Here is a 12,958-nt window from a genome sequence, read left to right as displayed (position 1 = left end):
TTATGACCTGGCAAGTACTGAATCTTACTCCCTCGCAAAGATGAGGCCTCTCAATCAGATAAAGGATCTGGAGCCCCAGATTAAAAACAAGCCACAAATGCTGTAGTGCTGCATAAATAAATATATATATATTTTGTTTCCGTTAAGGAGCAGGATCCGCAGCAGCGCCAAGAACCTTTTGCATCAGAACTCTTACCTCTGCCATTGTGCTTGCTGCCTGCACTTGCAAAAGATACGTTATATGCTACTCATCTGTTGTCTGAAAAAGGACTCATCGATATGCACCACAAGAGATCACTCTCCAGCTATGTCTTAGAACAGCAAACCCTACAGCTCATGGCAACGGATAAAAATGCTTTATTTTCTGACATACCCACTGATCTCAGTAATGGCACATCACCTAATCTAAGTCAAACGGCAGTCTAGTGTGGTGGGACTTTTTGTGTTATTGATTAGGAGACTTTTTCTAATTATTTAAATAGGAAGTGCAGGCAAACAAATTGAAAATGGTTCTGTAAAGCTCTCTGGTCTAGTGAGATTATCTAAGAAGGTTCCTCAGTACTGTAAATTCTTCTAAGAATTTAATAAAGGCAAATTTTATCTTGAGAAAGGTTTATTTGCTATGCTGGATTATGCATGTTTAGGAGACACATACATTACAATATACATTACACTATAATAATAAAAAAAAAAAAAAAAAAAAAAAAAAAAAAACACGTTTTAACATGACTTCTCCATGCCTGTGATTTTTTTGATAATTGGGCCCTTAGGGTCTCCTTTTTTAAATTATTTTATTGGTAAATTTTATGTCAAAACCTTTAAGGTACCTTTTTTAACCCCTTCCCACCGTTAGGACGTTCGATGCTGTCCTAACTGCACTGGGCTTAAGCACCATTAAGACAGCATAGAACGTCCAAGCTGTTTGGCTGTACTGAAGCCAAACGCGCTTCCTGAATAGAATTGTGGGCTGGAGGGCATGCCTAGCGTCATAGGCACTCCCCACCTGACGCAATCCCATCATTGAAATCTCGCAATAAAATGCACGATCGCAGGATTAAAATTCAATTTGTAGACAAATTCGGCCAGTCAGAAGAGGGTCAATTACATTCATGTTCCAAATATAAGAGCCCCCAGCCGCCTACTGCACAGCTCAATTTTTTCAATGAGTTGACGTTTCCATCTCTTAGCCCAGGGGTCGACAAATCTGTTTAATATTTAGGAGCCAGAAGTACTTTTATGAGCCAGATAGTGGTATCTATATATAGATATATGAAGAATAACACAAAAGTTAGGAGCAAGGAGGGGAAATTCCAGGAGCCAGTGGCTCCTGGGTTTGTCAGCCCTGTCTAAGACAAAAGCCATGCTAACCATTTGGCACAGTGCAGTATGCTAGCACGGCTATTGGCTAAAAAGGTGTAAAAGATACTTCATTAAAAATGTTTTAGCTGTGCCGTTGGCGGCCAGGGGCTCTTAACAGTGAAACCGTGGCAAAATAACAGTGACTTTTTTTATTGGGTTTTAGTATATGGTACAGAAGACAATCAGTAATGTAAATGATATACAAGTACAATGAAAAAGTAGAAATGAGATCATACCAGCTGCATCTACATGAATAAAAAAAATGTATAATTGAATCTGTTACCTTACAGATAAAGTTAAGTTAAATTGAAAAGGTACAGGTCGGTACGTTCTATAATCATATAGATAGCATAACTATAGTTTAAATGTCACTATATAACAAGCATACTGATTTGCTTTTGATAACCAACGTAAATGTACTAAACCTCTGTTTTAAATTTAAGTATATGTCTCCCATATTTATTTGAAGCCACTTTTGGGCTTCCAGTAAATCTAAATATAAAACTTTGGGAAGAGTATAATAGCTTGTAGATAGAATTTAAATATCTTTTATGGAGCTCAATATGAATCTACTATCCAGTAGCTATATATTTACTTGAGTATGGTCAACTTCTCTGTACAATATAGTTTATTAACACATGTTTATAGTAGCTCATGTGAAATATATTAAAGAAGTGGGTTTAAAAGCATAAGGATATTAGAATATGTAAAAATGATTGCGGTGTTTTGCAAGGGAAACCACGCTTAGAGTCTCTGGTTGTACTTTTAGGTTGTTGGGGGGGGGGGGAATATGATAGGAGGGCCAGCAGCTATAAAATGAAATAGCTACCTGTATAACATCAAAAAAAGATTTAATTGTTGCAATTCACTCATGGAACATAGAATAAGTATTGAGTTATTAATAGAGGAAACAATCTGACTTCTGATATACACTGTAATAGTTGCTCCGTCTTATTTTACGCTACTCCCTACTGACATGTTGTTAATCAACCAGTTCTGAGAAAGTACGCTTTCTCAGAGAAAAGCTGTTATCTCAAGCGGGTAATTTAGACATCCCCTAATTATTCTGTAAGGATTGAAAGATGTTAAGTCAATTGTTAAGACTAAGAACCACACCTTGGTAACAGACTATGAGTTGCGTCTAGTAGATATAGTTATCCCAAATTGCTTAAAAAACATATTTATGTTGCTATCTATAATACTATGTAGCTATGGTAGCTATAAAAAAGAAAGGGTCTGCAGTCTTGAATTAAAAAAGAACTGTTAAAACCTATATTGGTTAAGAACCAAGATTCGGATATGTAAATACCAAAATACATGAAAATCTGTCTTCCACTTTCTTGGATATTTAGACCCCGTCACTCGGGAATAGGCACTAACTTGTAAACATGCTCCAACCCCTTGACAATATAATAGAGTGTATCCATAATTATAGGGATGCTTGTATATCTGTCGACCCCATAGAGCTAAATAGATTAGTGGAAGGGACTATATCAACAGCTCAGCTGTAACCAACAGCGGATCACAGGAGTAAGAATATATATATATATATATATATATATATATATATATATAAATTCAGTCAGATATCAAGGTTATAATAATGAGATCTTGCAGGGGAGTCTCAATACGAAGATAAATATATTTTTAGTGCTGGAGTCATTGACTAAACACATTGGTTAAAGTTACCGCTACAAGGGGAAATAAGCTTCCATATGGCCTTTAAAACGAATATATAGGATTAAGATAACTATTCACAACCAAAGTTTTGTTAATGACAAATTAACTGAGGTAACTTATCAACTAGGATGTAGGGCTAGCAAAACTTCATATGCATATAGTTAGTTATAAGATAAGAGAAAAAAAAAAAAAACTATATAAAAACGCATAGAGATGACATGGAAAAACAAAATTTATGCTTAACTGATAAATTTCTCTTGTGGTGTATCCAGTCCACGAGTTCATCCATTACTTGTGGGATATTCTCCTTCCCAACAGGAAGTTGCAAGAGGACACCCACAGCAGAGCTGTCTATATAGCTCCTCCCCTAACTGCCACTCCCAGTCATTCGACCGAAGACAAGCAAGAAAAAGGAGAAACTATAGGGTGCAGTGGTGACTGTAGTTTAAAAATAAAAAACACCTGCCTTAAAGTGACAGGGCGGGCCGTGGACTGGATACACCACAAGAGAAAGAAATTTATCAGGTAAGCATACATTTTATTTTCTCTTGTAAGGTGTATCCAGTCCACGGGTTTATCCATTACTTGTGGGATACCAATACCAAAGCTTTAGGACACGGATGAGGGAGGGACAAGGCAGGAACTTAAACGGAAGGCACCACTGCCTGCAAGACCTTTCTCCCAAAAATAGCCTCCGAGGAAGCAAAAGTATCAAATTTGTAGAATTTAGAAAAAAGTATGAAGCGAAGACCAAGTCGCTGCCTTACAAATCTGTTCAACAGAGGCCTCATTTTTAAAAGCCCATGTGGAAGCTACCGCTCTAGTGGAATGAGCAGTAATTCTGTGAGGAGGCTGCTGGCCAGCAGTCTCATGAGCTAAACGGATTATGCTTCTCAGCCAAAAAGAAAGAGAAGATGCCGAAGCCTTTTGGCCTCTCCTCTGTCCAGAGTAGACAACAAACAATGCAGATGTTTGACGAAAATCCTTAGTAGCTTGTAAATAAAACTTTAAAGCACGAACCACGTCAAGATTGTGTAATAGACGTTCCTTCTTTGAAGAAGGATTAGGACACAGTGACGGAACAATCTCCTGATTGATATTCTTATTAGATACCACCTTAGGAAGAAACCCAGGTTTGGTATGCAAAACTACCTTATCTGCATGGAAGATCAGATAAGGGGAATCACACTGTAAAGCAGATAACTCTGCAACTCTTCGAGCCGAAGAGATAGCTACCACAAACAGAACTTTCCAAGATAAAAGCTTGATATCTATGGAATGCAGGAGGTGCAAACGGAACCCCTTGAAGAACTTTAAGAACTAAATTTAAACTCCATGGTGGAGCAACAGGTTTAAACACAGGCTTGATTCTAACTAAAGCCTGACAAAACGCCTGGACGTCTGGAACATCTGCCAGACGCTTGTGCAGAAATCTGTCCCTTTAAGGAACTAGCTGACAATCCCTTCTCCAATCCTTCTTGGAGAAATAATAATATCCTAGGAATCCTGACTTTACTCCATGAGTAACCCTTGGATTCACACCAATGAAGATATTTACACCATATCTTATGATAGATTTTCCTGGTGACAGGCTTTTGAGCCTGAATTAAGGTATCAATGACCGACTCTGAGAAACCACGTTTTGATAAAATCAAGCGTTCAATCTCCAAGCAGTCAGTCGCAGAGAAATTAGATTTGGATGTTTGAAAGGACCTTGGAGTAGAAGGTCCTGCCTCAGCTGCAGAGACCATGGTGGAAGGGATGACATGTCCACCAGATCTGCATACCAAGTCCTGCGTGGCCACGCAGGTGCTATCAAAATCACCGAAGCTCTCTCCTGCTTGATCTTGGGAATCAGACGAGGGAGGAGATGAAATGGTGGGAACACATAAGCCAGGCTGAAGGACCAGGGCACTGCTAGAGCATCTATCAGCGCTGCCTGGGGACCCCTTGACCTGGACCCGTAACAAGGAAGCTTGGCGTTCTGACGAGACGCCATCAGATCCAGTTCTTGTTTGCCCCATAGTTGAATCAGCTGGGCAAATACCTCCGGATGGAGCTCCCACTCCCCCAGATGAAAAGTCTGCCGACTTAGAAAATCCGCCTCACAGTTCTCTACTCCTGGGATATGGATAGCTGAGAGATGGCAAGAGTGAACCTCTGCCCATAGAATTATCTTTGAAACCTCCAACATTGCCAGGGGGCTTCTTGTTCCCCACTGATGGTTGATATAGGCTACAGTCGTGATATTGTCCGACTGAAAACCTGACCGCAGCTAGTTGAGGCCAAGCCTGAAGAGCATTGAATATCGCTCTCAGTTCCAGAATGTTTATCGGAAGGAGGGCTTCCTCCCGAGTCCACGAACCCTGAGCCTTCAGGGAGTTCTAGAACACGCCCCAGCCCAGAAGGCTGGCATCTGTCATCACTAAAGTCCACTCTGGCCTGCGGAAACTCATTCCCCTGGACAGATGGACCCGAGATAACCACCAGAGAAGAGAATCCCTGGTCTCTTGATCCAGATTTAGCAGAGGGGACAAATCTGTGTAATCCCCATTCCACTGATTGAGCATGCAAAGTTGCAGTGGTCTGAGATGTAGGCGGGCAAACGGAACTATGTCCATTGCCGCTACCATTAGGCCGATTACTTCCATACACTGAGCCACTGACGGCCGAGAAGTGGAATGAAGAGCACGGCAGGAAGTTAGAAGCTTTGATAACCTGACCTCTGTCAGAAAAATTTCCATTTCTACTGAATCTATCAGTGTTCCTAGGAAGGAAACTCTTGTGAGAGGGGAGAGAGAACTCTTTTCTTCGTTCACCTTCCACCCGTGAGACCTCAGAAAGGCCAGAACAATGTCCGTATGGGACTTGGCGATTTGAAAACTTGACGCCTGTATCAGAATGTCGTCTAGGTAAGGAGCCACTGCTATGCCCCGTGGCCTTAGAACCGCCAGTAGGGACCCTAGAACCTTCGTAAAGATTCTTGGTGCTGTGGCTAACCCGAAGGGAAGAGCCACAAACTGGTAATGCCTGTCTAAGAAGGCGAACCAGAGGAACTGATGATGATCTCTGTGAATCGGAATGTGGAGATAAGCATCCTTTACGTCCACGGTAGTCATATATTGACCCTCCTGGATCATAGGGAGGATGGTTCGGATAGTCTCCATCCTGAAGGATGGGACCCTGAGAAATTTGTTTAGGATCTTGAGATCCAAGATTGGTCTGAAAGTTCCCTCTTTTTTGGGAACTATAAACAGATATGAATAGAAGCCCTGCCCCTGTTCCTCCCTTGGAACTGGGTGGATCACTCCCATAACCAGTAGGTCTTGAACAAAACATAAGAATGCCTCTCTCTTTATCTGGTTTACAGATAATTGTGAGAGATGAAATCTCCCCTTTGGAGATGAAGTTTTGAAGTCCAGAAGATATCCCTGGGAAACAATCTCTAATGCCCAGGGATCCTGGACGTCTCTTGCCCAAGCCTGGGCAAAGAGAAAATCTGCCCCCTACTAGATCCGGTCCCGGATCAGGGGCTACTCCTTCATGCTGTCTTAGAGGCAGCCGCAGCTTTCTTGGCCTGCTTCCCCTTGTTCCAAGCCTGGTTAGGTCTCCAGACTGGTTTGGACTGGGCGAAATTTCCCTCTTGTTTTGCATTAGAGGAAACTGAAGCTGCGCCACTCTTGAAGTTTCGAAAGGAACGAAAATTATTCTGTTTGGTCCTTAACTTATTGGACCTATCCTGAGGAAGGGCGTGCCCTTTTCCTCCAGTAATATCAGAAATGATCTCCTTCAGACCAGGCCCGAATAGGGTCTGTCCCTTGAAGGGGATGTTAAGAAGCTTAGACTTTGAAGTAACATCTGCTGACCAGGACTTAAGCCATAAAGCCCTATGCGCCAAAATGGCAAAACCTGAATTCTTAGCCGTTAGCTTGGCTAAATGAAAAATGGCGTCAGAAATAAAGGAGTTAGCTAACTTAAGAGCTTTAATCCTGTCTAGAATATCGTCTAGTGGGGTCTCTACCTGTAGAGCCTCCTCAAGAGACTCAAACCAAAAAGCCGCTGCAGCAGAAACTGGGGCAATGCATGCAAGAGGCTGGAGAATAAAACCTTGATGTATAAAAAAAAATTTAAGGTGACCCTCCTATTTTTTATTCATAGGATCTAGGAAAGCACAACTGTCCTCGACGGGGATAGTTGTACGCTTAGCTAGGGTAGAGACTGCTCCCTCCACCTTAGGAACCGTCTGCCACGAGTCCTGTATGGCGGCATCTATGGGAAACATCTTTTTGAAAGCAGGAGGGGGAGAGAACGGCACACCTGGTCTATCCCATTCCTTAGTAATAATTTCCGAAAACCTCCTAGGGACTGGAAAAACATCAGTGTAAACAGGCACTGCAAAGTATTTGTCCATTTTACACAATTTCTCTGGAACCACAATGGGGTCACAGTCATCCAGAGTCGCTAAAACCTCCTTAAGCAATAAGCTGAGGTGTTCAAGCTTAAATTTAAACGCTGTCATTTCAGAATCAGACTGAAGTAACGCCTTCCCTGAGTCTGAAATGTCACCCACAGATAGAAGCTCACCTGCCTCGGCTTCTGAGTATTGTGAGGGTATATCGGACACAGGCATTAAAGCGTCAGAAAGCTCTGTATTAGTTCTAGCCCCAGAGCTGTCTCGCTTTCCTTGTAGCCCTGGCAGTTTGGAGAATACCTCTGAGAGGGTAGCATTCATAACTGCCGCCATGTCCTTTAAGGTAAAAGAATTAGACGCGCTAGATGTACTTGGCGTCACTTGAGCGGGAGTTATAGGTTCTGACACATTGGGAGAGCTAGATGGCATAATCTCCCTCTTTTCAGTCAGAGAATCCCCTGGAGATAAATATTTAAGCGCCATAATATGGTCTTTATAGTTTATAGAAATATCAGTACATTTGGTACACATTCTAAGAGGGGGTTCCACCATGGCTTCAAAACATATTGAACAAGGAGTTTCCTCTATGTCAGACATGTTTAACAGACTAGTAATGAGACCAGCAAGCTTGGAAAACACTTTAATAAAGGTGAAACAGCAATTAAACAAAAACGTTGCTGTGCCTTTAAGAGAAAAAAAACTAGCACTTAAACTGCAAAACAGTGTAAAAATACAGTAAAGTCTTTGAAATTTTTACAGTGTGTGTAAGGGACTAAAGCAACATTGCACCCACTTGCAAATGGATGATTAACCCCTTAGGCCCCAAACCGGATTGAAAAACGTTAAAAACGTTAAAAGTCAATTGAGCACCTTGCCACAGCTCTGCTGAGGCTCCTACCTGCCCTCAAAAACTATTTTGTGCAGAAATAACCCCTTTGAAATGGTCCTCAGATGTCAGAGGAAACCTCTAGGGAAGCTGGATGTCTGTCTGAATTAAAACTGCGTAGTTAGAGTGCCAACATAGACCCCTCCCACCATGTTACTGGATGTTAGAAGGGCCTTAAGAAAATAATCCTAGGAGTATGTGACTAGCCATGTGGAAACTAGGCCCCAAATAAAGACTTATCTCCCTCAGAGAAAAAAACGTCCTATTTATGAAATCATGTAAACGTTTTGTCACTAAGTAATATGAATATTAACATGAGTATTGCCCTGTTTTGTAAGCATGATCCCAGTCGCTGTTAAATCACTGCATCAGGCTTACCTCAAATACACAAGGCTCTGTCAGCATTTTCTAGAACTTATTCATCTCTCTAGAAATAAAAATACTGAACATACCTCAAAGCAGGTAATCTGCAGACCCTTCCCCCAACTGAAGTTTTCCCATATTCTTCAGTTATGTGTGAGAACAGCAATGGACCTTAGTTACAAACCGCTAAGATCATCAACCTCCAGGCAGAATTCTTCTTCTAATTTCTGCCTGAAAGTAAAACAGTACAACGCCGGTACCGTTTAAAAATAAACTTTTGATTGAAGGTAAAACTACACTAAGTCACCACATATCTCTTGATCCTTCCTTTCTTGTCGAGAGTTGCAAGAGAATGACTGGGAGTGGCAGTTAGGGGAGGAGCTATATAGACAGCTCTGCTGTGGGTGTTCTCTTGCAACTTCCTGTTGGGAAGGAGAATATCCCACAAGTAATGGATGAACCCGTGGACTGGATACACCTTACAAGAGAAACATATTTAACTAGTACATGTGGAGGTAAGTACACTCCTATATATTATTTGGAACCTGTATCTGCGTTCACTGTCAAAGTCCCCTGAGCATCAGGCACATTAACCTTCATTAGGGTTTATTAAGACAACGTGAAAGGCTTATAGAGAGTAGTGCGTCCACGGAGAGAGAGGTATCAGCTTAGTAATATGCAGATATCCTGAAGGCGGCATATCGTTTATCCTATACCGGACTTCCAATACAGAGAGTTCCCATCAGACAAAATAAAACGGCTCACTGGAGATGTATGTGCATGGGGACAGTGACCGCAGCTGCCACCACTCCTAATGTCGGTAATTGTCTGCTGTTGGGAGTCTGGGCGTAAGGCATTAGTCCCGCATCCAAACATGGCCCATATCAATGTTGTGCCTCTGACTCGACCAGAAACTGTGTATTCTAAAGCTCTATACTCGCACTCAGACTTCTCCGTTCCATCTGTGTGGATCTCATAAGTCAGTGCCTTTGCTGCACGGTATAAGTTGTCTTCAAGATATAGATCTTGTCTGGTGATTTCGTTCCATGCTATCAAAATGCTGTCCATTAGGTTCTTAAAAATGTTGGTTTAGAAGGTGCGTCACAACGCAAAGCAGAGTTCTATCACATGTCTCCATGTTATATCCAAATTGATTCTCTTTGATGTAGTTAGTGTTGGAGGCCTCAGCCGCGATAACATCCCCGGACTCCAAAGCCAGCAGCAAGCTCAGTAAAGTTGGGCTCAATAGGTAGGCGCTCTTTAGTAGATTTCAATACTGTCGATTTCTCTCTCTTATACTCCATATACCGTATAGCGAAATCATATGGATGATACTAAAATGCTGGAGCAGCTTGCATAAGTGTGACTGATCATGGCCGCTGCCTGGAAGTTCCCCCATAACAGTGACTTTTACACGTTTTTTTGTTTTGTTTTTTTAACTCCTTAATGAAAGTCACCTTTATTTTTAGTGCTGGTAAATCCTAGCCTTTTTGAAACGCTAGGATTTACCATCACTTAAAGGGACACTGAAGCCAATTTTTTTCTTTTGTAATTCAGAAAGAGCATGCAATTTTAAGCAACTTTCTAATGTACACCTATTATCAATTTTTCTTCGTTCTCTTGCTATCATTATTTGGAAAAGGCATCTACGCGTTTTTTTGTTTCAGTACTCTGGACAGCACTTTTTTATTGGTGGATGAATTTATCCACCAATCAGCAAGGACAACCCAGGTTGTTCACCAAAAATGGGCCGGCATCTAAACTTACATTCTTGCATTTCAAATAAAGATACCAAGAGAATGAAGAAAATGTGATAATAGGAGTAAATTAGAAAGTTGCTTAAAATTTCATGCTCAATCTGAATCACAAAAGAAAATTTTTGGGTACAGTGTCCCTTTAAAGAAACAATGTAACACGAAGGGGGATGTCCAATATCCCTCTGAAATGGTTGGGCCTCAGGTTTTGGGTTTTCTGCCCAGACCTTAACAAAAAAATGGTCAGGTCTTTATTGGTGACTGCTACTACGGAAAGACAAAAAAAATACTTTTCAAAACGTTTGCAGGGGTTACAACTAACGTAGGACAATGCTTCTTAAATGGGTACAAACAAACAACATACTTTTCTCTGGGAAAAATGCCTTCTTTTTCTTCTTCTTTTCATCAGGATTAGGAGGCAGTGGTTTGGACCCATGGTTTAATGTACTGCAGTTATTGATGCTGGTTCCAATCAGTGTGCTCGTGATCCTCATGGGTGGAGCTGGGGGCTTGTCTTCTATCTCTAGGGCATTGTCGGACATCTTTAGAAATCCCACCCCTGTTGTTGGAAGAGGGTTTGAGAGAAAGAAAGGAATGTTTATAATATGCCTTAGTAAATGGTATCACATTATCTATTTAAAAGAATATGGCTCTTAAGCCTTAAAAAAAAAGGACATAAATGCAATATGTAACTACACAAAATTTTAGTGACTCATTAGTAAAATGAATCCCGAAAATGGACAGTTTGCGGCATTCAGTTTGTTCCAGCACTTGATCTATTACAAAAAGAAAAAAAGTGCAACAGAAAAATATCTGTGCTAACAGATATTTGTGTTGTTCACTTTTGTTTATAAATACAGAACTGGAATGAAATGAAATCTGCAAATGGCGGCTATTGTGGGGATTCGTTTCACTACTGAATATAGATGTTTTGCACATACCTAATAAGCATATATTTTACAGGTGCATGATGGCTTTCTCCAGTTACTGTCCCAAAACCATAAATTTAACCAGGACAAATAAATGGATGTGCTCAAAATAAAAAATGTATGCTATGTTTTTTGTTTTTTATCCAGATTCCAAATTGTGACCTTTTTTTAGGCTAATCAAACAATTCTGGATGACATTACAACCTACAAGTAAAAATGTCACCTTAAAGGGACAGTCTACACCAGAATTTGTATTGTTTAAAAAGATAGATAATCCCTTTATTATCCATTCCCTAGTTTTGAATAACCAACAGTGTTACATAAATACACTTTTTACCTCTGTGATTACCTTGTATCTAAGCCTCTGCAAACTGCCCCCTTATTTCAGTTCTTTTGACAGACATCCATTTTAGCCAATCAGAGCTGGCTCACTGGAACTCCACATGCGTGAGCACAGTGTTATCTATAGGACACACATGAACCAACATCGAACTAACACTCTCTAGTGGTGAAAAACTGTCAAAAGGCAGCCTTCAAGGGCTTAAAAATTAGCATATGAACCTCCTAGGTTTAGCTTTTAACTAAGAATACCAACAGAACAAAGCAAAAAATTGGTGATAAAAGTAAACTGGAAAATTGTTTAAAATGACACTCTCTATTTCTGAATCACGAAAGTTTATTTTGGACTAGTCTGTCCCTTTGAAACTAAATCTTTATCTCTATTCTAGATGATCCCTGAAACATTTTAAAGAGACATACAAGTCAATTTCAACACATAAACCTTTGGCTTATGAAGAGTATTACAAGCAATTTTCAAAAATACTTGTATTTAAAAAATAAACACATGCTATGATAACAAATTGTGCTGGATTAAGATCTACCCCGAGTCTTATATGGAGCAGTTCTGAAACGTCAGTCTCCCAGAATGGAAAAAAATAACTCTTCCAACAAAGTGAACAGTATATAATTAACATACTTTGTTGCAAACCACATACAATATTCCAGTAAAATGCATTAAAGGGATACTGAACCCAGTTTTTTTCTTACATGATTTAGATAGAGCATGCAAGTTTAATCAACTTTCTAATTTACTCCAATTTTTGGGTTCATCACTATGGATAGGTGGGTACATTTAGCCTCCAATCAGCAAGCTGTAGCCAGGTGCTGAACTAAAGATGGGCCGGCTCCTAAGCTTACATTCTTGTTTTTTCAAATAAAGAAACCAAAAGACCAAAGAAAAATTGATAACAAGAGTAAAATTAGAAAGTTGCTTAAAATTGCATGCTTTATCTGAATCATGAAAAAAAAAAAATTAGCTTCAGTATCCCTTTAAAGTGATGGTAAATGTATTGTAATCTAAAACTAAATTATTATTCCTCCAGTGTGTCCAACCTAAATTGCCATATTTTTTATGGTTTCATCACAAACGTTTGTCAATAAATCTATATTGTACTTAGAGCGTTAATGCTCCTTGCTCCGGCTTTACTGCCTGGTCTGTTCTTTAGCCAACGTAGAGAGCAGAAACACCTGCTCACTACGTCATTATATGGGCACCTTAGCATTCATCCTTCATTCT

At 40.3% G+C, this 12,958-nt stretch overlaps 1 protein-coding gene across 1 annotated transcript in view; it reads right to left on the bottom strand.

Annotated features, from left to right (window-relative positions):
• The window catches only part of PAK1 (p21 (RAC1) activated kinase 1), a 240,750-nt gene that overhangs the window by 182,876 nt on the left and 44,916 nt on the right, over positions 1-12,958 (bottom strand). Inside the window, 1 exon segment of the mRNA XM_053708687.1 lies at positions 10,818-11,012. Within this exon segment, the coding sequence (XP_053564662.1) occupies positions 10,818-10,995 (178 nt within the window). The 5' untranslated portion in view covers positions 10,996-11,012.

The sequence above is a fragment of the Bombina bombina genome, chromosome 3 (assembly GCF_027579735.1).
Source record: "Bombina bombina isolate aBomBom1 chromosome 3, aBomBom1.pri, whole genome shotgun sequence".
NCBI classification, from domain to species: domain Eukaryota; kingdom Metazoa; phylum Chordata; class Amphibia; order Anura; family Bombinatoridae; genus Bombina; species Bombina bombina.
This window is presented reverse-complemented; position numbering and strand designations above follow the sequence as displayed.